This window comes from Pleurodeles waltl, chromosome 7 (assembly GCF_031143425.1).
Source record: "Pleurodeles waltl isolate 20211129_DDA chromosome 7, aPleWal1.hap1.20221129, whole genome shotgun sequence".
Taxonomy (NCBI): domain Eukaryota; kingdom Metazoa; phylum Chordata; class Amphibia; order Caudata; family Salamandridae; genus Pleurodeles; species Pleurodeles waltl.
In genome coordinates, this window is record NC_090446.1 from 49034056 (window position 1) to 49061026 (window position 26971).

The 26971-nt window shown below is 42.6% G+C and overlaps 1 protein-coding gene across 1 annotated transcript in view; it reads left to right on the plus strand.

The window, feature by feature from the left end:
- The window catches only part of LOC138303607 (killer cell lectin-like receptor subfamily B member 1B allele C), a 110632-nt gene that overhangs the window by 22874 nt on the left and 60787 nt on the right, over positions 1-26971 (plus strand). The window contains exon 2 of the mRNA XM_069242899.1: positions 138-236. Within this exon, the coding sequence (XP_069099000.1) occupies positions 138-236 (99 nt within the window). The remainder of the gene's footprint in view (positions 1-137; positions 237-26971) is intronic.

A 26971-nucleotide genomic window follows, 5' to 3' on the forward strand; every position in this document is an offset into this window, starting at 1 on the left:
CTGTGTGGATGTTAGTTATGTTGTCTAGAAAATCATTTATTTGCCACTGCTACTGCTTGTTTGTTTCATATGATGCCTATTTTGATCTCTTTGGTATTATCTGTCTAATTCTCTATCACACTTCTTAAATCTTACAGATGTCCCTCAGTGTCCCCCTTGGCACCGAAAAGTGATACAAATTTCTGGAGCTGGTTTCTTCTTTTTCTTCCTCATCACAATTGCCCTAGGTTTTTTGGGTAAGGATTGAATGTACAAAGTAGGTCACATTTTGGGACAAGTTAAAGTGTTTGTAGCCTGGAAATTATGTCAGTATCATATTGCTGAGGTCACATGAATGAGAGTGCACAAGAGCACAGTACACTTATATATGGCCTTGTCTTTAGTTCTTGTTGTGAGCCCAGAAATTACACAGACTGTGCCATTTCAGTGAAAATGGAATTTGCAAGGTGCAAGTGGTGGTGGGGGGTGGGGGGGGTGTGAGGTGATGGGGCGCAGAGGGGTAAGAGGTACATTTTAAGGGTAGTCATGGCTTAGTTCTGTTATGCCTGAGTTCCTGCTAGTAGCCATTTCATTGTGTCTCACTGTCTATCCATGAGACCTCCAGCTGTTAAACAATTTGTCTCCCCAGTGAACCTGGCACTTTTTGTGCACCATAAGAAACTGAAAAAAACAGTAAGGAACTCTTGCTGGTACTTTTTCTTCCTGTGGGACAAACATGTTATGCAGTTCGCTCATCTGTAAATGTTCCTCTTTCACAGACAATGCAGTGTAGGAGAATGAGAGTGTATGGTGCTTTCTTGCAATGTCGGGTCACAATTATGCCTGGTTTAGGGTAGGGAATGATCTGATAATCCTTCTGGGCACTGAAGGAGGGGGTGGTACAGGTACATTGTGTAGACCCAGCATACCAGTGAGTTATACCTTAGCAACAAGAGTGGAATGCATGAGTCTTCAAAATTAAATCATCCACATTAGCAAGGAAAATGTTTTTGAACCCTACTTTGGGAAATATGAATTAACTTTATTGATACATTGATGAAAATCAGGAAGGTATGAGGGAAATTGCAAATTGGCTAAAATGCATCCTTGTTTTTACCTGTTTTGGACCAGAATTTCAGATGTAAATTCAGATCTTGAACCTAATAAAACTCTTAACCAGTCATCAGTATTTAAAATCATTAACGGACTCAACAAAAAATCCGGAGTTCACCATAACTGTGGACGATCAACTTTATCAAATGCTTTACTAAAATCTACAAATGCCACTTGTAGTTTGAATTGTTTTATCTTCACATAATTTTCTGTTATCATCTTCAGTGCTAGTATGTTGTCCACCGTTGAGCAACCCTCCCTAAAATCCAATCGGATGGAGGTCCTTTGCCGGACCCAGGCTAACATCCTAGTTGAAAGGCATTTGTCACACCATGTACCCACTAAGGTCTACTAAGGCCCATATTTATACTTTTTTACCGCCTCATTTGCCGTCATTTCTTGACGCGAAAGCCGCACAAACGTACAAAATAGAATTGTATTTTGTAAGTTTGCGACACTTTTGGGTCAAAAAAGTGAAGCAAATACGGCGCACAAATTTTATAAATATGGGCCTAAATAATTTAGCAAGTAGAAAGCTCTGGGTAACTGACAGTGGTCACTCCAATATCTATTACACATTTGTATACTAGATACTATGTTAGAATCAATATAATGAATGAATGCATAGTCCAACAAAGCTTTTGAAGCTTCACAATGCCAAGAGATGTTATCTGCCACATGATTGTTAAACCTGCCATTGATCACCACCAAGTTTAATTCCAGTCTCCATTTTAATACAATCTTGGCCTGCTTATCCTTCTTTTTGTTATGAAGTATTGGCACTGCTACATCCCAAAGGGCATCCAGCTCAGAAACAGGGCAGTAAGAGAGGTCCTCGCAGCACCTGCGGTGTGGGGGAGGGGGTAGGTTTTTCCACAATGGAGGGGGCCTCCTCAGCCCCTACTGATGTGAGTGTGGGAAGGGGGCTTCAGCATATCTTGCAAGGGGCACCCCCTCATGTTTTGATATGCCACTGCTCAGAAAGGCTGTTAATCTTATGGAATTTGATGACATTCTAGCATTAAAATTCCCCAAAATAAATAAAATAGGATTTGGAAATGAACTCTCAGCATTTAAAATTGCATCCTGCAGTTGTAACAAGACATTTTTAAAATTGCAGTTAAGGGTTAAGTAAACGTTACAGATAAGATATCCTAAGAGCCTATCTTTTGTGTCCACAAAGGAAACATATATCAACTATGCAAATAGTGCAGAAAAACATCACTCTTAGCATCCTCCATCTAATTGCTAATTTCAGCAATATATGTAGACTCCCAATTAGCATGACTCTTTGTTGAAAGAATTGCTGGAACAGAAAAGACCTTAATACAATTTATATCAACATTCTAGCACACCCAAGCTTCCTGAAAACAAATGATCAAAAGGAGTTAAAACGAGAGAAAAGGTTAGGGCAGATGAAAAATTGTTTTAGGCTTGCAATGTTCCAGCTACATAATGGCCAGGAAGTGCTCTTAACATCAGACTGCATGCAAGACCCTAGGGAGCCAAGCCCACGGTTCACAGTCCCCATTATCCACATAATTTCAAAACACTGGTTTTTCAAACACCTGTATGACCCCACTTTGCTGACATGAAATTTCTGGCTTGAGATTTTAGAAATGTTGATAAAAATATACTGAGACCTAGGACCACAACACATTCTTGCACTACTTCCCATGAGACCTGAGGAGATGGAAAGATATCTATGCACATCTTACAAAAAGCATCTTTAAACTTTATAACTTGAGCCACAACCAAAGCTGAGACAAATAACACTGTTGATTCATGAAACGATAAACCATTGATGTGTTTAGAAGACATTTTATCAGGTCAATATCATTGGAAGCTATTAATCTCAACTCCAAAACCTTATGAAACAAATTCAAACTATTAAGACGATTTAAAGGGCAGTCATCATCTTGGGAAAGAAAGGGATCCCCGTAAATCATAGAATGCTGAAGTTGATGAGCAAGGTGATCATCTGAAACTAAGTTCTTTACACACCTCAAATACAATGAGACTTGCCTCACAGGAGAGTTAGGTAAAAAGGAGGAAGCCAACAGATTTAAATCACGATCTTGAGCTTATTGGCAATTATATGTGAAAATGCCATGTGATGCACCTTGAGTGTACTAGGCGCATTTACTTTGTGACCGTCTTGATTACTCTGGACGAATAGCATAGGCCTCCAAACTTATAATCTTATCTGTGAGACTTCACTCTTAGACACTTATAAATTCTTTCCCTTCCTTTTGTTGGCTTGTGATCTTAAAGAATCTGATTCTGAGATTTTAATGATTTGAGAAGATGACATTTGCTCTCTAAATCTGCCAGCACACCTGTCTTTACAGAAACTAGCCTGTTGTGTTTTCACCGTTTGTATATCAGGTGGAGGTGAAGACTCAGATAAAATTATTATGTTCAGAGCAAGTGACATTTAAAGCTTTGGTTGGATTCAGAATAACATTATTACCTGGGTCTCTAGAAAGGGCTTTTGAAACTAGTGAATGTGTTGATAATGAGTGTTTCTGGACCATCAATTGTTTGTTGGTTAATTTTAGAATCAAAACTAAACAGAACACGTTCAGGACATCATTGACAAAACAGGAGATTCCATTTCAGGAGACTGGTGAGCATGTGAATCAGTATGAGATGTTGGTGTCCTGGGCTCCATAATGGAAGTGTAATTAAGTAAGAAAAGATTAGTTGAAACTGAATTATCAGGAAGGACATTTCCTGATTTCTCTCTTAGTATTTTTGCTGCAGAGGTCATCAGAGGGTTAGAAGGACTGAAGAATAGTAAAGAACCTACCAATGGTGAGAAGGGCTTTGTAGCATTTTCCTGAAGATACCTTTCAGCTCTAACCTGCTCTTTGGGTGAGGATGATTTCAGACAATTAATAATATCAGAGGGCAGTAGAACTAAACCCAAATCTTGTACCTCCATTGTTTTGACACTGATCTTGACATTGCTCGTAACCTTATCGGACATTTCACTAATCCTTATAAAATAGGAAACTAGTCAGATATTAGCCCTTTTTTGGGAACAGAGGATTACCTATTTGAGGCTTTGCAGACACTTGTATGAGCGTTTATAGAGTTTCCCGTCTCCGTAACAGATAATGGGGCTTCATAGATGATCTTCCTACTGGGAAGCTCCCTTGTCAAAGTGCTTAGGCAGGAAAAAACAAGAAGTGGACAAGGCAAGTCAGATTAGACAAACCTCTTACTGCCTTACAGTGCTGATGCCTCAGCCAACACCCTAATTCACGTCCAAAATTAAGTCAACAATTTGTAAAATTCAGTCAAAAATCTAATCTAAGTGTGGAATTCCTTGAGAGGATCCTCCTCAAAAACACTGTGCATTACCGTATGGATGAACACAAAGGGTAAGGCTCAAAGGACAATGTTCAAAACCTCAAGGTTTAGCACAAATGACTTGACCTTTCCTGACCTCTTGCTGCGCAATATTAAACCATTGAATCATAGGAGGACAGGCCTGAGCATGCTAGGTCCACAATAGACACAGCAGACATGTAAAACCTGCTACAAACTCAACCCTCCCAGCTCCCGGAGGTGGGGGAGAGCACACACTGAGAGTGTGACCATTATCACCGGTTCTTTGTTGACAAGTACCGTCTTTAACATCATATTGGCAATTGAAGTCAGCTCTTCTGGATCTGTTTGTATTCCACGTATGCAAGGGGCAATCGCAGTAGCGCTCCTCTTACATAGGGTCACTACATAGATGACATGGTTTCCATGCCTCAGCCAGTGCTAAGGAGTTTGTCAATCGGGCACTGAATTGATATTGGAAGCTGGGATGGAGGTGAAGTTTCTACCTCGAGCCCAACCAAAGTTCTGATTAGGCAGGACTCATGGAACAGGTCTAGTCATTAATAAAAGCTTCTACCACTCTGTTTACAAGAATTGAGAATTGTGGAGCTGGGAGATGAAGAAACATGACTCATTGAGATGCAAGATGTGGAGCCGGTAGGTGTGGAGAAGAGAAATTCAGACATGGGGGTGCATGGAGAGTAGAACTACCAGCCATGTCACAACGTACGTTTTGAGTAGCTAATAGCTCAGGTGTATGTATTTGTGTGTGAGTGTATTCAGGTGCATGTATCTTTTAGTCTAGACGTGTATCAGTGGCAGCAGGCATAGGGTTAAAAATATGTCAATTCATGACATATTTAGGTCATCCTTGGCAGCCTCACGACTATTTTATGAGTGACATGTTTGTTGGAACTCTAGATGGCCTGCTGGCTATCCCTATGTAATCTGTGGTATATTTATTGGCATTTCTGCTGACTTACCGTATCCCTGCAAATTGGTGGCCCATGAGTGACATAGTTACTAGCAGGCTTAAGGACATTTTGGGACACATGTATGTAGCTTTCTGTTGGTTGCAATGGGCCGATTCACTGAATCAGCCTGTTTACGATCAACAAAAAGCATTTCCCTATGTACAAATCCCTATTTTGTGAGTCGGTATGCAGTTGCGAACTCGCAAAACAGGGTTTCGACTCGCTATTTGGAAGGGGCATTCCGAGGGCGTCCCTTCCTAATTGCGACTTGCTGGGAGATGTATGATTGTTTTGTGACCATGAATGCGGTCGCAAAACAGTCGCAGTTACCACCCTTCAATTTAGTGGTAACCCATTCGCAAATGGTAAGGGGTCCCCAAGGGATCTCATCCTCTTTGTGAATGCTTGTAAAAGTGTTTCTAAGAGCAATTAGTGGTCCCATGGACCACTGCCTACTCCTAAAAAATTCAACAAACTTTTCATTTTTTCCTTTTTAAACGCATCCCGTTTTCCTTTAAGGAAAACGGGCTGCATTGAGAAAAAAAGATTGCTTTATTCAAAAACATCACAGACATGGTAGTCTGCGGACCCCAGCAGGCTACCATGCCTGTGATATTTGCGATTCCCAGTAGGTTGAAAATTGCGACTGATAGAGCGGAACGTGGTAACAATTTACCTGCGTTCGGATGCTCTTTAGGTCGATGAATCTTTTGACTAAGTGGGAACTCTCTGTACTCTTATATCGATCAGTCGCATCAAATCGATAATCAATAACGAACATAAGCAACACCCTGAACAACATAACACTTAACAATTAATCCAGAATACATCTCGGCGAACCCTGACCTTTCAGCCAGGAATAACCACACCAGTTTATTGCAAAGTTAGTGAATTTATTTCCCTATATTAACAAGGCTAGCACGATATAGATGTGTCTCAACACCAAATGATAAACATAAATGAACATTAATAGCTGTCCATATCGTCGGAACAAGTGTAATCTATGTAGCATTTGAATCACGAGGCATTCGATAATGGCAATGCAAAGCACTAATACGATAATCTGTAATGGGCTAATTGCGTACATTTAGTCAGCATAACAAGATCTCAAATTGCATCGTGCGACATATGGAATCCTCGTCTAACCTCAAATTAGCATCAGCATGTGGGACTTCATGCAAAAACAATTTGGCAACATCAATTTAGAAAACTCCTAGCTAGGGTCCTTCTCAAAATCAGCAGTTGGTTACCTAAAGGAAACACAATGCAATTTTACAATTTCCTTTCATAATTACCAATTCCGATCAGCAATCAATGAAGTCTTCGTCTCACAGGTATCGTTTCTCGATCAGCATAGGGCCGGGACAAAAGGGGCAGGGGTGAACGGGGCAATTGCCTCACGGCGGCAAGATAAGATTACTACTTCATGCAAAGGGGCAAATCAAAGTTGAAGTCTCTAGGGCAAGAATCATTAAGGTCTCTTTCTCTCGATTAGAGAAAGCATCAAAGTCTCTCAAAATGGCGTCGCAGCAAAATGGGTCATAGTAGCTACAAAGTCAAAATGGCGGGATGTCCGAAGATAGAGAGAGCTTTCCTCTCGTGCACCTGGGTTTTATAGACAACAGTTCAAGTCCAGTAGGGTCTCCATTGGAGGGTTCATAGGTTAGCTTCAAATTGACCAATCAAAGACGACAGTTCTCAAGCTTTTACTTAAGCATACATTATCCTTGGAGATGGGTACGCAAATTGCAACATTGTCTCTCGATTAGCTTACTCTCAGAGCCTCCATTGTCCGCACCTGCAAGCCGACCTTGAATTAAAGAGAAAATATGCCATGCTGGCACCAACTTTAAGATAAGCATGTGAACAGTTTCTGTGGAAAAGTACAGCTTCAAGCAGAAATACACGTTTAATAGCACAGTGGAAAAATACAAACATCTAAACCGTGAGACCAGGCAACTAGGCCAAAGCCTCCGCTAAAGTAATGCTAAGCTAAGGCATTTCAAATAAGCAAATCGTAACACACGTTTATGATTATGTCGGATTAGTGCAATTCTAATACACCACGTTATATAAAGCACGCATATAAATGATGGCAAACTACTCTGAGGGCACATTTTGTCCCCGTACAATCTTCATTGATTCGGTTAATGTCACACACGATTATGTCAGCACTACGTTTATGCGTTAATAAATCAAAACCTTCATTTTCTGCTTCATCAATCCCTCCTCTGATGACTACTTGTCATCACACAAATTTAGCCCACAAATTTTATCCCATTAAAATTCTGTCAGCTCCCTTTTCCTTTTAGTTCCCCTAGTTTGCGCTTTATATTCTTCTGCCGTTCTTTTCATAATTTTCTCCTCCTTTCTTCTTTTAATTCTTTCCATAATCATTATTATTCCCCTTTTTATTCCCCAAATTCCAAATACACAAATTATTACTATTAATATTCCTTCTATTAATTTCAATAATATTCCATTCCATATTCCCCCAATCCACTGTGCCACTGAAGCAAGTCCCTTTCCAACCTTTTCCCACACTCCTGGTTCTTTCAGTTCTTTCAAATCTGCACTTTCTTTTGTTAGATTAGCAAGCATAGTTTTAATCTTCACACTATTATCAGGTATATAGGTGCAGCAGTGACGTGCACCAATCATTTTGCAAACGCCTCCATCCTTTGCTAAAAGAATGTCTAAAGCAAGCCTATTTTGAAGAGTCATAGCTCTTTCCGCTGCAAGTTCAGCATCCATCAGTATTATAGCACCTGAAAACTTTGTCAACATGTTATCCACTATAGTAGACAACTTTCTTATTTTGATGGAATTCAGCACAACTCCCAATGAAGGAATCATGGCTCCAAATATGTCACCTACCACAGCAGCTGCGGTCTCTCTTTTCTGGATACGATGGGATCCAGGTGTCTTTTCAATCATCGATATGTCATCCAGCTGATAAACCTTTGGAAACACTATACCCAAATAACATCTTCCCCACCATCCCTTTGGAAGACGATAATAGGCATTATGCCCACAAATGTAATACACCCCTGGAATGACAGGGTCAAGTCCGTCCATCATGAATGTCCATTTGGCCTTAAAGATAAACGTATGTTTGCATTCACTCGCCGCTACAAAAATATTGTCATAGTAAGATTCACCTCGATATATACAAAACTTCCCTACATGCCAAGCATCTAAAGCTATTTTCCCTTGTGTCTTTATAGCAGCAAAATCATAATTATCTACTGAAGTCCTCTTATGCAGTTCTTTTTCTAATTTCGCCTTCATTTGAGCCCTTCTATCATCTGTGCGATCTAAAAAGCTTATTTCTACAGCAGAGACGGAGCAAGTAAGGTTCTCCCTATGAGCATGAGCCGTTTCAAAAGGTTGCATTGGCTCGAAAAAGTCCCTCATAATTTTGTAATCCCAATATTTTGCAGTCTCGCTTAGCTGTGCTATTATAGGAACATAAGCAAAGGTAACATCATAATTTGAGAAAAAATACTGTATATTAGATTGACCATAAAACCTAGACATTACTATACTACATGTAATCCCGTATGTAAGAGGCATGTGGTGATAAGTCACCCCTTCCTTTACTGATGTCGGTATCTGTGTACACACATAACAATCTTTCGCATCTATAGTCTCAACATACTCTGTTAGTAAGCGATAGAAAACGTTATACGAAAGCTCTTTCTTATCATGCAAGAGCCTCTCATCCATTGCTAGTCTTTTCAATGGTGTTAGTTCAGTGACAGTAACAGGAACAATAGTAGAAGCAGCAATAGTCTCATTCTCACCCTTTCCATGCATTCCAAACACAATTGCCATTATTATTAGTACACATGTTAGTACCAAGCCTATACAAACGTATTTACAATACTTCTTTCTATTGTTTTGCATAGCGTACCCAGGCATGATCTGTATAGAATCAGAGAGCTAGAAGCACTTATAAATGAAACTACTTAGCAATTCAGTTACAAAGCTTGACGAGCACAATGTTCACACCGTCTTCTTCAAAAGGCCAGTCACTTATCGGTTAGCAGCATTTGTCTCAATTCGGTTTAACAATGTCTCAGCTGGTTGTTTGTCTCACGTTAGATTGCAGCAAGCAATACCATTTACTACCGTTTCAATCAACAGAGTCTATGAAACTTTTCTTTTCTATTGGTATCTCTTCTTCTTCTTCGTTCTCGATGCTTAGAGATACAAACTCATCAGTCCAATCATCGTTTACTGCATATGCCCATTCAGGACCGGAATACCTCCTGTTTGGTATCCTTTTCCTTTTCAATTTTGCTTCTCTCTTTGATTCTGCTTCGCTGGCACTCTCCTCCTTCGCCAAGTCTTTTTCTTCACTTGACGATTGTTCCACGACAGTCACTTCCTTTCTTTTCTCTTTCACTTTCGGCCTTCCTCCGTCGTTCAAACCTTCTTTACCCTTTTCTTTTATCGGTGAGATACTTAGTCTTCTTTTTGCACCGTGTCCGTTTGATGGACCTGCACCCTTTTCTGTAGAGGTTTGAACTCTTTCGTTCTGCTCCTCTTTGTCCCCACCTTCAGGGGAATCAGTCACGTTTTCCTTTTCTTTTTCTGTATCGTCTGTTTCTGGGAAAGCCCCCTTCTGCTCAGGCTCTCCTGCCTTCTCACTCTCTTCTAGCCCTTCGTCACCGTTACTTTCTTCAGGCTCAGTATCACTTTCAGCTGCTTCAGGTTCCTTGTCACCTTCAGCTGCTTCAGGCTTTTTGCTACCCTCCGCTGCTTCAGGCTCTTTGTCACCTGCAGCTTCGTCGTCGCTGTCTGAACTTTCTCCTTGGACTTCCCCAAGTGAGTCGGACTCTTCGTTCTCCAATAATATCTCCTTTTCTCCTGCTGTTGCTTGTTCTCTTTCAGTTCGCTTTTGTTCTGTCTCAACACTCGGCACCGTTTTATCAGGCACTGGTAATTTCAGCGCTTCAACTTCCTCATCTGTGGGGCACAGCACCTTCTTTGTATGACTAGCGTGAATCCAGTTGGGAACCCCCGCGCACTTCACAGCGGTAGTTGTCGTCAGGATCACTTGAAAAGGGCCTTTCCAACAGGGTTCCAGACACGACTTCCTCACGTGCTTCTTCACCACAACCCAGTCACCTGCTTTCAGTGCGTGTCCTGGACCTTGGATCGGTGGCAAGGTGGTCGCTTCCACCTGGTGAGAGAAAGAGCGAACCACGTCAGCCAGACCTTTGCAGTAGTCTAACACCATATCATCTGTAATATTCAAAAGCATGTTTGCGGGAACTGCAGGAAGTCTCATAGCCCTGCCCATGAGAATTTCGTGCGGAGACAATCCAGTTTTTCTATCCGGAGTGTTTCTCATTGACATTAGCACTAAGGGCAATGCGTCAGGCCATTTCAAATTTGTTGATGCACATATTTTTGCCATTCTCGATTTCAGCGTACCATTCATCTGCTCCACCAGTCCTGATGCCTCAGGGCGATAGCTACAGTGCAGCTTTTGCTCAATGTTCAATGCTTCGCAAAGTAACCTCATCACCTCGTTATTGAAGTGACTTCCCCTATCTGATTCTAAAGAGATCGGGAATCCGAAACGTGGTATTAACTCCCTCAATAACAGCTTGGCAACTGTAAGGCTGTCGTTTCTACGTGTGGGGTATGCCTCAATCCAATGACTAAAAATACACACAACCACCAACACATATCTTAAACCTCCATGCACAGGCATCTCAATGAAGTCCATCTGCATACGGCTAAAAGGACCGCTTGCCCTACCAATGTGGCTCGCGTTCACAACTGTTCCCTTTCCTGGGTTCATCTGCTGGCAAGTGACACATCGATGGCAAACTGCTTCTGCAGCTTGACGAAATCTGGGGTTAAACCAATCAGTTTTGAACAATCTTATCATGGCATCTCTCCCTAGGTGAGCTTGCCCATGATAGAACCGCGCAAGCTGTGATAAGAGACCATTTGGCAGAACAAATTTTCCCTCATGTGAAACCCATAGCTCGTCTTGTCTCTTTATACATTGTGATTTAATCCAGGAATCTCTTTCATCCTCTCTGACATTATTCTGTAGTGCTTTTAGTTCTTCTATTGTATCTACGACCTTCAAGGCAAATGCTTCAGCTGGTTCGAGTTCTGGTTCACTTATTGTATTCCAATCATCCCTTAGCAATATACAATTCAAAGCGCAAAATCTTGCGACTTGATCTGCATAGGCATTTCCCAGAGACACATAATCCTGTCCTTTCGTGTGAGCACTGCACTTTACCACTGCAACTTCAGCTGGCACTTGAATGGCATGTAACAACTCCCTTATTCTCTCCCCATTTTTCACTGGGGATCCTGAAGAAGTCAGGAAACCTCTCTGTGACCACAGTTGTCCAAAGTCATGCACAATCCCAAACCCATATTGGCTATCAGTGTAAATGGTGACTTTCATCAATGCAGACAATTGACATGCTCTAGTAAGGGCTACAAGTTCTGCTACTTGTGCAGAATAGACTCCTTGGAGCCATCCCGCTTCCAAGACCCCTGTCACAGTACATACAGCATATCCTGCTTTCAAAATTCCCACCCCATCTCTTAGACATGAACCATCAACAAAAAGAATTTGGTCATTTTCATCAAGTTTTGTATCCTTGATGTCCGGTCGGGGTTTTGTGCAAAATTCAGTCACCTGAAGGCAGTCATGCTCGACGTCTTCAGCGTTCTCAATTTCAGCATGTTCTCCAGGAAGCAAGGTAGCTGGATTCAACGTGGTGCACCTTTTCAGCTGCACATTCGGTGAGCCCAGAATAGTCGTTTCATACCTTGTGAGTCTTGCTCCAGTCATGTGCTGCGTTCGGGAGCGGGTCAAAAGTATCTCAACTGAGTGAGGGACCATGACTGTTACTGGGTGTCCCATCACTATTCCTTCACTCTGAGTGAGGCTGATACCAACTGCTGCTACGGCGCGCAAACACCCTGGGAGTGCTGCTGCAACCGGATCCAGAGTAGCTGAAAAATACGCTACTGGTCTGTTTACGCCACCATGGGCTTGGGTCAAGACAGACAAAGAGCATGCATCACGTTCATGGCAAAACAATGTGAAAGGCTTCGTGTAATCAGGCATACCTAAAGCTGGAGCCCTGCACATGCACTCCTTTAATTCAACAAAAGCATCCATCTCATCCCCTTTCAGTTCGATCTGATCCAAGGCATCCTTCTGGGTCAATTTCAGTAGAGGCTTTGCTAGAGACGAGAAGTTGGGAATCCACTGGCGACAGTATCCCACCATTCCCAAAAACTTCCTCACCTCCTTCCTTGTCTTTGGTGGACTCATTTGAAGTACACTGGTAATTCTTTCCTTCATTATTTTCCGTGACCCTTTCTCTATCTGGTGACCCAAGTATTTCACTTTCTTCTGACAGAACTGCAGTTTGGAAGGAGACACCTTGTGTCCATTCCCTCCCAAATGGTTCAACAGAGCAATGGTATCGGCTGTGAAGCCACTTTCTGTCCTTGATGCAACCAGTAAGTCGTCAATGTACTGTACTAAGGTTGACTCGAATGGCAACTCTAACTCTTCCAAGTCTTTCTTTAGAACCTGATTGAATATCGACGGTGACTCAGAGAACCCTTGAGGAATTTGACACCAACTGTATACTCTGTCTAGGAATTTGAAACAAAAGAGAAATTGGCTGTCCTCATGAAGAGGCACAGAAAAGAATGCTTGTGACAAATCGATGACTGAGAACCACTCAGCTTCGCAAGGGATCTGAAACATTATCACAGCCGGATTAGGTACGACAGGGCAGCACTTTATTATGATGTCATTTATTTTTCTCAAATCCTGTACAAGTCGGACTTTCCCACTTGGCTTTATTAGTCTCATTATCGGTGAATTACATGGGCTGCTTAATACTTCTTTCAGTACGCCCTGCTTCACGAATTCGTCAATAAGTTGGGCAACTTTCATGAGGGTATCTTGTGGCATGTGGTATTGTGGGGTCTGGGGAAAGATCGCATTGGGCTTTACCATCACTTTTACTGGTTCTACTCCTTTCATCAATCCCACCTCTTTCCCTGTCATGTCCCACACTTCCTTTCCGACTGTTTCCCGTAATTCTGCTGGGATATCTTCTTCAGTTATCATTGGTAAAAGACAAATCAGAGGATACTCTTCGTCAACTGTTTCTATCTCATCCCCCTCTACACTGTCCTTGTCTTCCCCATCATTGCTCGTCTCTATTGTTATTCCTTCGTTTGAACACATGATCGAGCAACCCAATTTACACAATAGGTCTCTTCCTAACAGTGCTATCGGGCTTGAGTCACACACCACAAATTGATGTACCCCTTGATAGTTACCAATGTTGACTGGTATCGGATCTGTTATTGGGTTCGTCAGATGCCTGTTTGCTACTCCCACCACTTGAACTGTCCTCCCTGAGAGTGGCAAATTTGGTACTTCGCTGCTCTTAACAGTTGAACGTGTGGCTCCTGTGTCAACCAAGAATGAAACACGATGACCCATTACTCTTCCCTCTACGTATGGACCCCTTTGATCGACTTCCAAGGATGCCGCAAGCACACAGTCTCCTTCTTCTCCTGAACTTTCACTCTCCCATACATTGTTTATTCCACTCTCACTGTGTAATGGGAATTGTTGTACTGTGCCGTTTGTGCTCACTACCTGACACGTTACCTGTGGAGGAACCATCATTTGCTGCTGACTCATTGGTGCCAAAGGTATTTGATTTGCTGATTAGGTACCATAGGTAACTGCTGTTGCATCGGCTGCATTTGCGTCATCTGCACACGGGGCATCTGCACCTGCTGCGGCTGCATAGGTTGTAATCCCTGCAATTGGTTTATGGTCTGAAAATTTGGGTTTAGACCTCTCATTTTCGGTCCTCTCATTGTCTGAAATGCATTGACATCATTGTTTTGCTGACCAACACCTACACCTGCACCTGCGCCTTCCTGACCACCATCGGGCACTCGCGTTTCCAATGACCTACGTTTCCGCACGCATGACACGGCATCACTTTCTTCATTGCCTGCACACCTGTCACAACAGTGTTCAAATCCGGACCATTATTCACAAAACCTCCTCTGCCTCTGCCTCTGGCCTGTGGCTGAAACGCCATGTTTCCTTGCAACTGCGGCTGCTGTTGCTGAAACACCATGTTTCCCTGCAACTGCGGCTGCTGTTGCGGTACCTGCTGTTGGAACCCTTGCATCCCTGGCAACCCTTGCAAGCCTGTCTGAGCCGCCTTAAGCTGCATCATCATCACCTTCTCTTTCAGCTTTTTCTGTTTCACCTCAATTTCGTCGCTACAGTATTTCGCATAAGTCAAGACTTCATCAATCGGTTTCGACTGCCAGCAGATCAAATGCGATTTTATCATCTGACTTATCTCTGGTCTCAGCCCTTCCACAAATCTGAACACAAAATGAAGCATATCCTTCGCCTCGATTGCTTCCGTGCCACTGTAATTCTTGAACGCCTTCAACAACCTCTCATAGTAACTATGAATCGATTCTTTAGCCTCTTGGGCAGTTCGATCAATTTTCTGCCAATCCACATTTTTTGCGGCAACCTTCGTCTTCAAATGCTCAATCACCTTATAGTACAAGCTCATCACCATAGGTGATGGTGCGCCCGTCTCTCTGTCTCTCTCTGGTTCACTTGTCGGCCAACCTACAGCTCTTTTGCAATCCTCCCACAAATCTGCCGGAACCACAATCTCGAATAGAGTATTCAGGTCTTCCCAGAGACATTTTGCAAGCTTCACAAACCTATCAGTCTGTTGATACCATTCAATCGGCTTCTCTCTCAGTTTGGGAAAATCATTCGTAAAAGACTGAATATCGCTCCTGTGCCATGGTACATGTACTAATTTTCCCCCTGCTGTCTCCCTCATTGGTAACATAGTTACTGTATCACTACTCTGCGGTCCTTTCTCATTGTGCTCTGTGGCACCGTCCCTCCTCTTATCCTTCCTCTTTACCCATCTGCTTTCCCACTTGTCTAAGCACCTCCACACTTGGGCACTCTGCAACAATTCTCTAAGGTGTGCCTTCATGCCTGCTGATCTCATGTGTTCAAAATCTGTGGTCCCAAAATCCAACCTATAGCTCCTGCTCAAGTGTTTCGTCTTGCCTATGTCAATCCCGTTCCTGTCTGCTACTTCCTGCAAACTTTTATGTACCTTGTTTACCTCTTTCGTGATCTTTGGACATAGATACCTCAACTCCTCTTCCGTGTAGGATTCTAACCTGTTCACACCCATATTCCCTTCCACCAATTCTTGTGCTTCCATGTTCAGCCTCATCCTGCTCAAGTAATCGTCTCCTTTCCCACTGTCTGAACTTTGTGTGGAATTTAGACTGTTGAACCACTGTGTCAGCTGTTGCGCATTTACCCCCATCAGTGTAGCATTCACATCGACTGCCATCGATGGTTGCGGCAACTTTTCAGTGTTCGATGTTAATGGTATTATCAGTGGGGGGCTCGACCTCACCAGTGTTGATTGAGCGCATACGGGACTAAACTCCATCAAGGACCCACACCCAGTTGGCTGAGTCGCTATCGGAGTTATCCCTGGAATGTTTTCTATGCACCTTCTTTCTGTCCCATTTTGCAGCATTTGTCCCTGACTGCTCATACCTAAGTTAGGCTGACTATACAGAGGTACCACTGGACCTACGGTAATGGGCAGTGATATCGCATCTGGATTTTGTCCATTTCCCATATTCTGAGGCATGTTCATCCCCATATTATGGGCCATCATTGCCGGCATGCCCATCTGACTCCCCGTCACTTGAGCATGAACATTTCCTCCCTGCATCTGCTTTTGAGGCATCATAAACTGAGTTGATTCAGCTTGTGCCATTGTTGGGTTGTAACCATTCTGTACGCCCTTTACGGTTGGATCTAGAATCATTCCTCCACTATTATCACTGCTGTAGTATCCTGGCATCTGCGGCTGATAATGTTCTGCTGGTTTCAACACGGGCACATCTGGATACATTCTCCTAACCTGCGGTATCTGTGGGGTGAGCAGTAAACTCGGATCCTTAGATCCCGATGGTGCTTCTGGATTCTGCGTTTCACTGTTCTGTACCGATGCCGGAGGGGCAGAACTGGTACTTGGACCTTGTCCATTTTCTGCATAAGGCGGTGGACGGTCGTTCAGCAATTGCATTATCAACTCCTCATCCTCTAACTCCTCTTCTCTTCTCAACTTTTCCTCGTTCTCTCTATCCTTGGAACATTTCCTGTCTGTCTTACAGGTAGCTTTCTTACCTGTCTCCTCTTCATCTTTAGTAATTGCGGGGAACAATTTTATTCCCTGCAATACATCTGACCTCCACACCTTCTGCGCATTATCCCACCTAGCATCCGCTAGTGTCTTTTCTACCTTCCTCATCCTTGTTTCAAACTTGTTTTTCTGTTGCTGTCTAGCCATGAGTTCCCAAATTGCTAGAGCCTCAAACTGTGCTGGCCTTGGAGGCACCTTCATGTCATACATCGTAAATCTCAAATTCTCTAGGACCCTTATATTGAATGTCCCATGTATCGGGAATGCTACGCTCCCATGTTTCTCTGTCCACTTGTGCCATTGTTTTAGCCAAAGGCACGGAGCTACCCCTTTTTCCTCCATTACAATGTAAGCTGGTGTGCCCTCGGGCGGCGTCTCTTCCCCTACGCTCGCTTTGATGTATGACTCTCCCTTCATCGCGCTCCTGAATGCTTTAAGGAATTTCATTTTCTCGTCTTTTAATTCACAAAGTTTATAATCAATAGGTCACTTTTATTCCACAAAATTTGTAATCAATAGGTGACTTTAATTCCCGGAATACTCTTCACCTGCCTTTCCCCTTCCAATCGAGTCCCACGGACTGCGTCCAATCCGTGCGCGACCCTTCTCTCCAACCAACCTATCCCAGCGCGGCTCTTAGTGACGTCACACTCACACACACTGCGGCTGACAAAGCCTCGCGGCTAATCCTCCTTCACTCAGGTCCTCCCGTAACAACTTTTTGCATGTATCGCGAGCTACCAAAAACCAAAACAGATCTGTCGGTTTACTACAGGAAGGGTAACGTAATCGCTTCAGGACCTTAGGGACCTTTCACTAACCTCGGCCACTATTCGATCTCTTTCACCAGCCTCGGCCGCTATTCCGTCTTTCTCAGTCCCCACATTCGCAAGCAAATCTGACCCGCAGACCTACTCTCAACTTGTCAATGATCTGTTCTAGTGCACTTAGAATCTTGTCAAAGCCCGAAGTCGAAGTTTCTTTCACTCCCTAACACACGTACCCACTCGTTGACCACGCCCGATCAACCTACTAAACCGCCCAGACCACAACATGGATCAACATACTCCGGAGTCTCTTGACCTCGCAGGGCCCGTCTCAACAACAACAACCACGTGGACCTTTTTATGCACCAAGCGCCAGACGCACATGAAGTTCGACGACTTCCCTACTCTCACACTCGGAGCCGCACCTCCGCTATCTCTATGAAGTTCGACGACTTCTCTACTTCTACACTCGGAGTCGCACCTCCGCTATCCTTAAAAGAAAACCCTCGCCACCTTTTCACACACCCTGCGGCAATAAGCTGTGCAAGCGCAAAACCCTAACTTCACTCATACCATCACTAGTACTGCCAACGCTGTTTCCACATCTCCTTTCTCTCCATTCGCAAGCTCCGAGATCCCGGGAAAGTCGCGGTGGACCTAGCCCATCATCATCTTGTCAATTATTTTCATCCCAAAAAATCTAATTCAACTTTTCGAATGAGGCCTCAAAATGCTTAACCGTTAATTCGACACCAGGTACTCTACTGATACAGGGTCCCAAAAGACGTAACCGTCCTCTGCTACCATCTACTGATAGAGCGGAACGTGGTAACAATTTACCTGCGTTCGGATGCTCTTTAGGTCGATGAATCTTTTGACTAAGTGGGAACTCTCTGTACTCTTATATCGATCAGTCGCATCAAATCGATAATCAATAACGAACATAAGCAACACCCTGAACAACATAACACTTAACAATTAATCCAGAATACATCTCGGCGAACCCTGACCTTTCAGCCAGGAATAACCACACCAGTTTATTGCAAAGTTAGTGAATTTATTTCCCTATATTAACAAGGCTAGCACGATATAGATGTGTCTCAACACCAAATGATAAACATAAATGAACATTAATAGCTGTCCATATCGTCGGAACAAGTGTAATCTATGTAGCATTTGAATCACGAGGCATTCGATAATGGCAATGCAAAGCACTAATACGATAATCTGTAATGGGCTAATTGCGTACATTTAGTCAGCATAACAAGATCTCAAATTGCATCGTGCGACATATGGAATCCTCGTCTAACCTCAAATTAGCATCAGCATGTGGGACTTCATGCAAAAACAATTTGGCAACATCAATTTAGAAAACTCCTAGCTAGGGTCCTTCTCAAAATCAGCAGTTGGTTACCTAAAGGAAACACAATGCAATTTTACAATTTCCTTTCATAATTACCAATTCCGATCAGCAATCAATGAAGTCTTCGTCTCACAGGTATCGTTTCTCGATCAGCATAGGGCCGGGACAAAAGGGGCAGTGGTGAACGGGGCAATTGCCTCACGGCGGCAAGATAAGATTACTACTTCATGCAAAGGGGCAAATCAAAGTTGAAGTCTCTAGGGCAAGAATCATTAAGGTCTCTTTCTCTCGATTAGAGAAAGCATCAAAGTCTCTCAAAATGGCGTCGCAGCAAAATGGGTCATAGTAGCTACGAAGTCAAAATGGCGGGATGTCCGAAGATAGAGAGAGCTTTCCTCTCGTGCACCTGGGTTTTATAGACAACAGTTCAAGTCCAGTAGGGTCTCCATTGGAGGGTACATAGGTTAGCTTCAAATTGACCAATCAAAGACGACAGTTCTCAAGCTTTTACTTAAGCATACATTATCCTTGGAGATGGGTACGCAAATTGCAACATTGTCTCTCGATTAGCTTACTCTCAGAGCCTCCATTGTCCGCACCTGCAAGCCGACCTTGAATTAAAGAGAAAATATGCCATGCTGGCACCAACTTTAAGATAAGCATGTGAACAGTTTCTGTGGAAAAGTACAGCTTCAAGCAGAAATACACGTTTAATAGCACAGTGGAAAAATACAAACATCTAAACCGTGAGACCAGGCAACTAGGCCAAAGCCTCCGCTAAAGTAATGCTAAGCTAAGGCATTTCAAATAAGCAAATCGTAACACACGTTTATGATTATGTCGGATTAGTGCAATTCTAATACACCACGTTATATAAAGCACGCATATAAATGATGGCAAACTACTCTGAGGGCACATTTTGTCCCCGTACAATCTTCATTGATTCGGTTAATGTCACACACGATTATGTCAGCACTACGTTTATGCGTTAATAAATCAAAACCTTCATTTTCTGCTTCATCACGACCTGCCTCATTAATATTAATGAGGTAGGTCCATTTGCAACCCACGAGGAATGGCAAGAGAAACTCAACGGAGTTTTGTACATTTGGAATTGCGATTTCCTAAATGCAATTCACATGGAATCACAATTAGGAATTCTCAATTCCAAATGTTCGTACATGTGGCCCTTTGTCTCTTATTGGTCCATTTGTGACCCGCCCTTACCCACTTATGGCTAAACATACGACTATAACCAGATTGGAAGTGCCCCATCCTTCGCTTCCTGTGGCCATTACTGTCTATCATTAGCATAGCGGTGATGAGAATTCTCTCCATGTGATGAATCACTGTGTATTCCATGCTGGTGATAAACGTGCCTGAAAGGCAGCATCTACTCATGTGTGAATGGACAGTAACTGCTATGGTTGTCATTTCAAGGCTTGTATAGAATGAATTCATCTTCTACTCGATTCAGTTTTCATAATATTATCACTTCTGCTTTCTCAGCATTTCCGAGTGGTCTAACCTGCCTGCTGGCTGAGTTTGTTATCGCGACGTAATTCGTGGTAACATTCCTGTACGAGCTTGTAAAATGTGTTGAGCTTTGCTGCCTGTGGTGGCGACATTTCTAGAACTTTGCTTTCTGCACTCTGACCCCTTCATGTAGATTCTCTTGTATAACACATCCAACTCTACTTGGAAGTGGTTGGATGGAATGATAAAGACATGAAAGGTGTTGTGTACATTTTGAAAATTTGATAGGCCGTGTGAAGTCGCATAGCTATATTTTCTTAAGTATATGTAATGCATTTTGTAGTCAAATTTTAAAGAATGTTATTTTGAAAGATGTTGTCCTGTCACCATTTGTTCTAACGTTTCTTGGTCTAGGTGAGTGCCAACTTTTAATTCAAGATACTGGTATTATAGGGGATTGGGTGGGAATATTTTTAATTAGATTTCAATTAATGCTATTTGATTAGTTTGCTAATTTTGTTATACTATAAATTGGCTAATTATTTGTTTAATTTTTAATACATTTTAAAATATGTATTTTTTTTCTTTAAATTTCGGGCTGTGATGTTTATTGGGATATTAGGTGAGTATTTATTTAAAACATATTTAGAGAGATTAAATGATTTATATGTTACTTTAATAATACACATTGTTTTTTTTTGATGGTTAAATGTAAAATAGTTGCATAAATTATGTATTACATTTTAAATGTAGGTTACCACAACTGGTACAATTTTTAACGGATAATTAATTTATGTTGGTGTACTGAATGAGATGCCAAAATATTTGCACGTTTTTCTAGGTTGTTAGACTGAGGTTAGCCTTAAGTGTTACCCCTGCTCTGTATGAGCTTTCAGCAGTGGGGGAAACATCTAGGTGGCAATATTGTATTGGTAACCTGACCCTTTCCAAGGCATGGGGGAGCAAGTACTCTTCAGCTAACAAACACACTTTGCATGCATAATCATACTGCAGCTTCCCCAATAATGTATGCATCTGTCCCACATAGGCACTAAAAATGCCTTTACATTTTGTTTTTATCTTGTCACATTTGTTGTGCATTCAAAGACAGAAGTCAAAGGTCAAGCTAGGACTTTTGACAGATTGCTGCTTATTCTTCTAAAAAGGAGATTAGTGTTTTCTTTCTCTGACTGCAAAGTGGGAGGTTTTTGCAAAGTGAACTATGCAGCGATCTTACTGGCGTGAAAGGAAATGCTGAAGGATGTCACGTTTTCTAACACACAATGCAGTCTAAATACCTATAAATGAACCGAACAAATACTTCAAAATATAAATTAGCAGTTAGGAAAGCACAACGGAAGCACTTTTTGTAATACTGGAGTACGATGGAAACAAGGATTTTATTGGAATGGGAACAAATCAAAACACTTTTCTTTGTGACAAATTTAGATGAATTCCAATTTCCACACATTATCATTTGTGTGCTATTTATTTTTATCACTAAAACTATGTCTGTGGAACGTATTTGGCCATTGGATGGAGAATGTCCTGCCTTTAAATGAAAATGTATTACCACACCAAAACTTAGGACCTAATTTAGGTCTTGGCGGAGGGGAATAGTCCGTCACAAACGTGACGGATATCCCGTCTGCCGTATTATGATCCCATAACATTCTATGGAGCTCATAATTCAGGGAAGGGGATATCCACAAGGTTTGTGACGGAGTATTCCATCATCTAGGATCTAAATCAGGCCCTAAACCATGCATTGTGATAGTCCTTGGCTGGAGGAAGATCCTTCACATACCTTGCAGCAAAACATTGGAACACCTTACATCTTCATCTCAGAGAGTCGCCATCGCTGCCTCGGTCCAGGAAGGACCTCAAAACCTGGCTCTTCAACTGATCTCTGAGGACACCCCCCTCAGCACCTTGAGACCCTGTGGGTGAGTAGTACACTCTAAAAATATCTGGTGGATTGATTGATTAATAGTGGACTCTATCACTCTCTTGCTGAATGGGTGTGTCTCAATGAATACACTTGTTCTTTGTGTGAAGCATCCATTTTTCACAGCCCCTATGTGTTCAGTGATGTAATATTGATGGCATCACCACCACTCTCACAATTGCTCCAGCACCACTGCTTTCCCAGCTGCATTTATCAGCTAGCAAAAGCAGGTCCTTTTTCCTGGTGTCTGAACACCAGGCCACATTAATTGAGTAAAACAATATTGCACCATTGAATTGCTTCATCCTCAAATTGTAATTGGGCTTGAATGTCACTGACATGTCACTGCAGATAAAATGAGTTTAATAGGCCGCCTGCATTCATCAGGACAGTGTATAAATAGCTTTTGGCATCCAAGAATGTGGGAATTACAACTAAATATAATATTAATAGACCATCGGCATTCCACCTCCTTGAGTAGAACTTTGGGTCTTCGGTTTGTTAACCCCCTATTATTTGGCCTTTGCTTCCATAGTAGTTGGTTGGGGGGAACTAGCATTGGCTGAGTGTTTTTTTCTCCATGGCCTCTGCAACCATTGCAGAGACCCCCAAGCCCCCTGCACTCTGGTCTTTCAAGGACACCTGAGGCTGGTGCCTAGTATGTGCTGAGATGATGGTGATGACTAAGACTGGCAATGGCTCTTACACTCAGATGATAATCAGAGCAGAATCTATTGGCCTCTTGTGTGTCAAAAGCCACAGGGGCGGTACTCCCATCACCAGTAGCCACGTTTGTGTGGCCAGTCTCAAGGAACCACTTGCATCAGAGGAGCCTACATAGCAAAAGGTGCTCCTCTCCACACATGTAGACTTATGTTCTTAGATGGAGTCTGTACAAAACATGTTTTTTCACAGACTTACATTTTATCAAAGACTTCAAGAGATTCACACAATTCCCTCATACACTTTAATGGATGCCTCACATCTTCCAATCCAGAATTTAATGGACATAAATATCCCTTCATGTAATCAACTGGTCTGATGTTTCCCCCAAAGAATGTAATGACCCCTGTTTAAAGTGTCAAATGCACACCCAGGAAGGCTGAGTAGTATTGTGGTTTAACCTGATGATGGGTCTGGCCCTTTGCACTTGGGCTGGACATCCTCATGGATCATACATTTCCCTGTCATCGCCTCACACAGACTTCAACTTTTTCACAGATGTAAGTATACCTTCAGGCAACGGGAATGCAGGGGGACGCACTTCAGGGGCGCATTCTGTCTAAATGCGCTGTCTGGAAGGCCTGTTGTATTGAATAAAAGACTTTGCTTCCACCTTCTGCTTACCATTGGTTTAGTCCAGTGTTGCTCATCTTTGCAGTCTCCTAAGTGGTTCACGCAGTGATACATCACTTCTGTTTCTTGCAGTGCAGCACTGCTCAACTGCAGTTTCCTCCTGCTTGCATTCTTCATCTGGTGGTGGGACAAGCTCTTTTTTTTACAATTGTTGCAGCTTGACATGCCACGCTTTATCTTTAAGGACCCCACCACGACCCTCCACCCATCGTTCCATTTGTTATTGGTATGTTCACGCTGTGATTTAGTATTTTTTTTTAATTATTGTAACTGTTTTGCTAATGGTGCTTGTGTTTTCAGAGAAATGCTGCCTGTGTTTCTTCTTTCCCTGCCACCTACCACTTCCTTGTTGCTTTTGCCTCCGCTTGCTGTGCGGTCTCTCCAACACCTACCACCTGTTGCTGCATTTCCTGCTATTGTTGGCACCCTTCCTTGTTTTGTGTCCCAACACTCCATGTGAATGCTTCTTTTTCCCCTCTACCGCAGGCTGCTCCTTCAAATCCCCAACAGCCCCCTCCTTGTTTCAAAACCCCACTCCCACCCACCCTCGTTTTTGTTGTGTCTGTGAAGATTGCATTTTTAAAAATATATTGCAAACTGGACCAAAAAGTATTGAAACACTTTACCAGAGCGTTGGTTAAAGTACACAAGGCCACATTCATTTTTTGAAGGCACACAACAGGGACCCCGCTTAGATGCACGGATAACAGATGTCACACGGTGGGCCAGAGCAGAAGAGAGGGTCCTGAGGAGGGAGTAGACTAGGGGCATAAGGCATAGACCGATTGCCCCACTGTGGACAGAGGTGATTGACAGTTGGGAGATCTCACGCACAGGAGAGAAGTCAGATTCGGAAAGCTCTGTAGGGAATGACGAAGTAGCCAGATAGGGTTGACTTGACAGAGGGGTCACATTCACAGAGGACAAACAGACTTGGCCGGATGGGAATGTAGTTGCCTTAGTGCCTCTCTGCCCTCTCCTGCTGGATTCTCGCCACAGTGCCTACAATTGATATCACATAGAAGGCACATCATAATTATGGTGCTGACACTTTGGGCATCCGGAAGTATATTTACACCACGGGCAAGTTACTAGTTTAAAGGTTGATTAGTTCCACTCAACTGGCATGTGTTGACCAGATGTAATAACAATCTGTAAAACTGATGTTCACCCCAACCCCAGCCCATCTATAGCCTCTACCATGCTATCCTGGAGACAATATTCCCAACTAACACCCTGCCGATGGGATGCAAATACAGGGGGGTTGTAAGATTGCAGTGGATTGTATTCCATGGACAGAGTGCTATTAAATTTTGTGTACAGGTACACCAGACACTGCTACATGTACCCACTGGTTGGAAAAGGTGTACTGTGACTTGACTACTTGCTCTGAAATGCCAATAAAATAAAAGTGTTAAAAAAACAAAAGAATCGTTATTAACAAGACAATACATACTTCTATTCAGCCTCTGTCGGTTTATGGATGTATTATCTTCATTGCTGAACCAAACCAAAACCATGAGTGCAGTGTTGGTTAGCTGAGACCATAAATGGCTTGTCACATCCGGGCCCTCGCTACACAAGCTCCTCCCCGACCATGAGGAATGTCCCCGTCTGTTTTTAAGCCGACTCCGTCATCTCGGTGCTTTTACTGCATTTTTTGTATGCAGTGAAATAACACCTCAGTAATACTGTATTATGGTTCTATGTTCACACACATTGTAACGCCGCAAAAAAGTAACCACGTCATCAACCGTTTTAAAGGTTCACGTTAGAAAAAAAGAAAGCAAGTTGCTTGTAAGTGTACTGCTCCAACTATCTTTGAAGAAAAAATCACACCAAGAATGCAAAAATTATGCGCGCACTGCTTCTTGCATTTCTATAACGATAAGAGCTGTTGCAAGCTGTCCTGGTGGGTCTCCGTGCGATGTGGGATTCTCCTGATTCCTCGCTTCAAATTTCCTTTATTTTTTATTTTTTGCTACCAAGGAAGTTACAGCCATGCAGTGAAGCATGGCTAGGGGGTTGGGCTTAACGTAAACGTTGTAGCACCCAGAATAATGTGCTGCGTGGCTAAATACTTATAAGCTCCCAAAGACGAGACCTATTGGCTGTGCCAATGCTTGTTTCTTTCACGAGTGTATCCCTGTCTTCTGGTGACATGGCATAGGCTGCACTGTCAGTGCCAATCCCTTTATTGTATGTGAGACTTTGGATTTGTGCTATTCGAAGGTTACAACATGCTGTCTCTGTCATACTCAGGGAAGGCTGACTTCATTCATGGTGGTGCGTGGTGTGGAGTACAGAACTGTTATATACAGGGCTTACCACATGGGTGATTTTGTGTCATTCACAAGACACCACGGGTGGGGGGGCTGTCGCTCTTACATGCAAAGTAGTTAGATTTATGAATAGCCAGGTGATATCATTTTTGAACATTTTCTATGTTCCGTGATATTGCACAGAGGAACACCTTACTCAGAACCAATTGGCTAGTGTTAAATAAGGAAATGTGCACTATAAATTGTCAAAAAAGTCAAAGTTGTCACACAAATATGTAAAAGAGTACAGCTTAGAAGCCTTTGCAAAATTACAAATTATTTATAAAGCTTGCAAAAAGAAACCTTTACAACTTCACACACTTCTAATTTAATGGTGTTTATTATAACATCTGAGCATTTTTGTTCTTTTCATGTTTCCTATCTCACCAGGCTGTCTTCAGCCCATTTATCCCCTCTATGGCTATGTCTGCTTCACTTTTATTTTCCAACTCTTCCAATTCTTTTCTCCGACATGAGAGCTCTCACTTCTCTCCTGCAATACCTTCTATCTGATTTCTCTTGTTTTCTCTGATATCTCCTGGATCCAACAACCTGTTCAACCTCCACTTTCTCTAACCAACATCATGTGTACACAATTTTATTATTTTCCCATTGTATCATCTTTCTGCATTTCATAACCAGTCTACTTCTTCGCTTTCGTCTCCAGCCCCACCAAGTACCACGCATTAGGGGTTAAACTAAAGCCTTTTAGTGCTGGTCTCCGCATCCCCAAATGAAAATGCTAATGTCACACATCATTATAGATCCTCTTTGCGCAGCCAGATTCTGCAGCTCTGCGGTACTAGATAAACTCAGCTGCCAGTGTGCTTGCTGTGCTGCTCAAGTGGGTTATTATGAGATGGCCCTGGTTGGATGTCTTGTTGTTATGGAAACCAGCCTGGGCTCAGCTAAGTTGTTTACTTTACTATCGCTGATGTTAGTAAGAGTTTCTCACCTTGGCTGTCGCCTGGTCATAAAGTTACTTTACTTGTTTAACCAAGATGTAGCATCTCAGCAGATAGT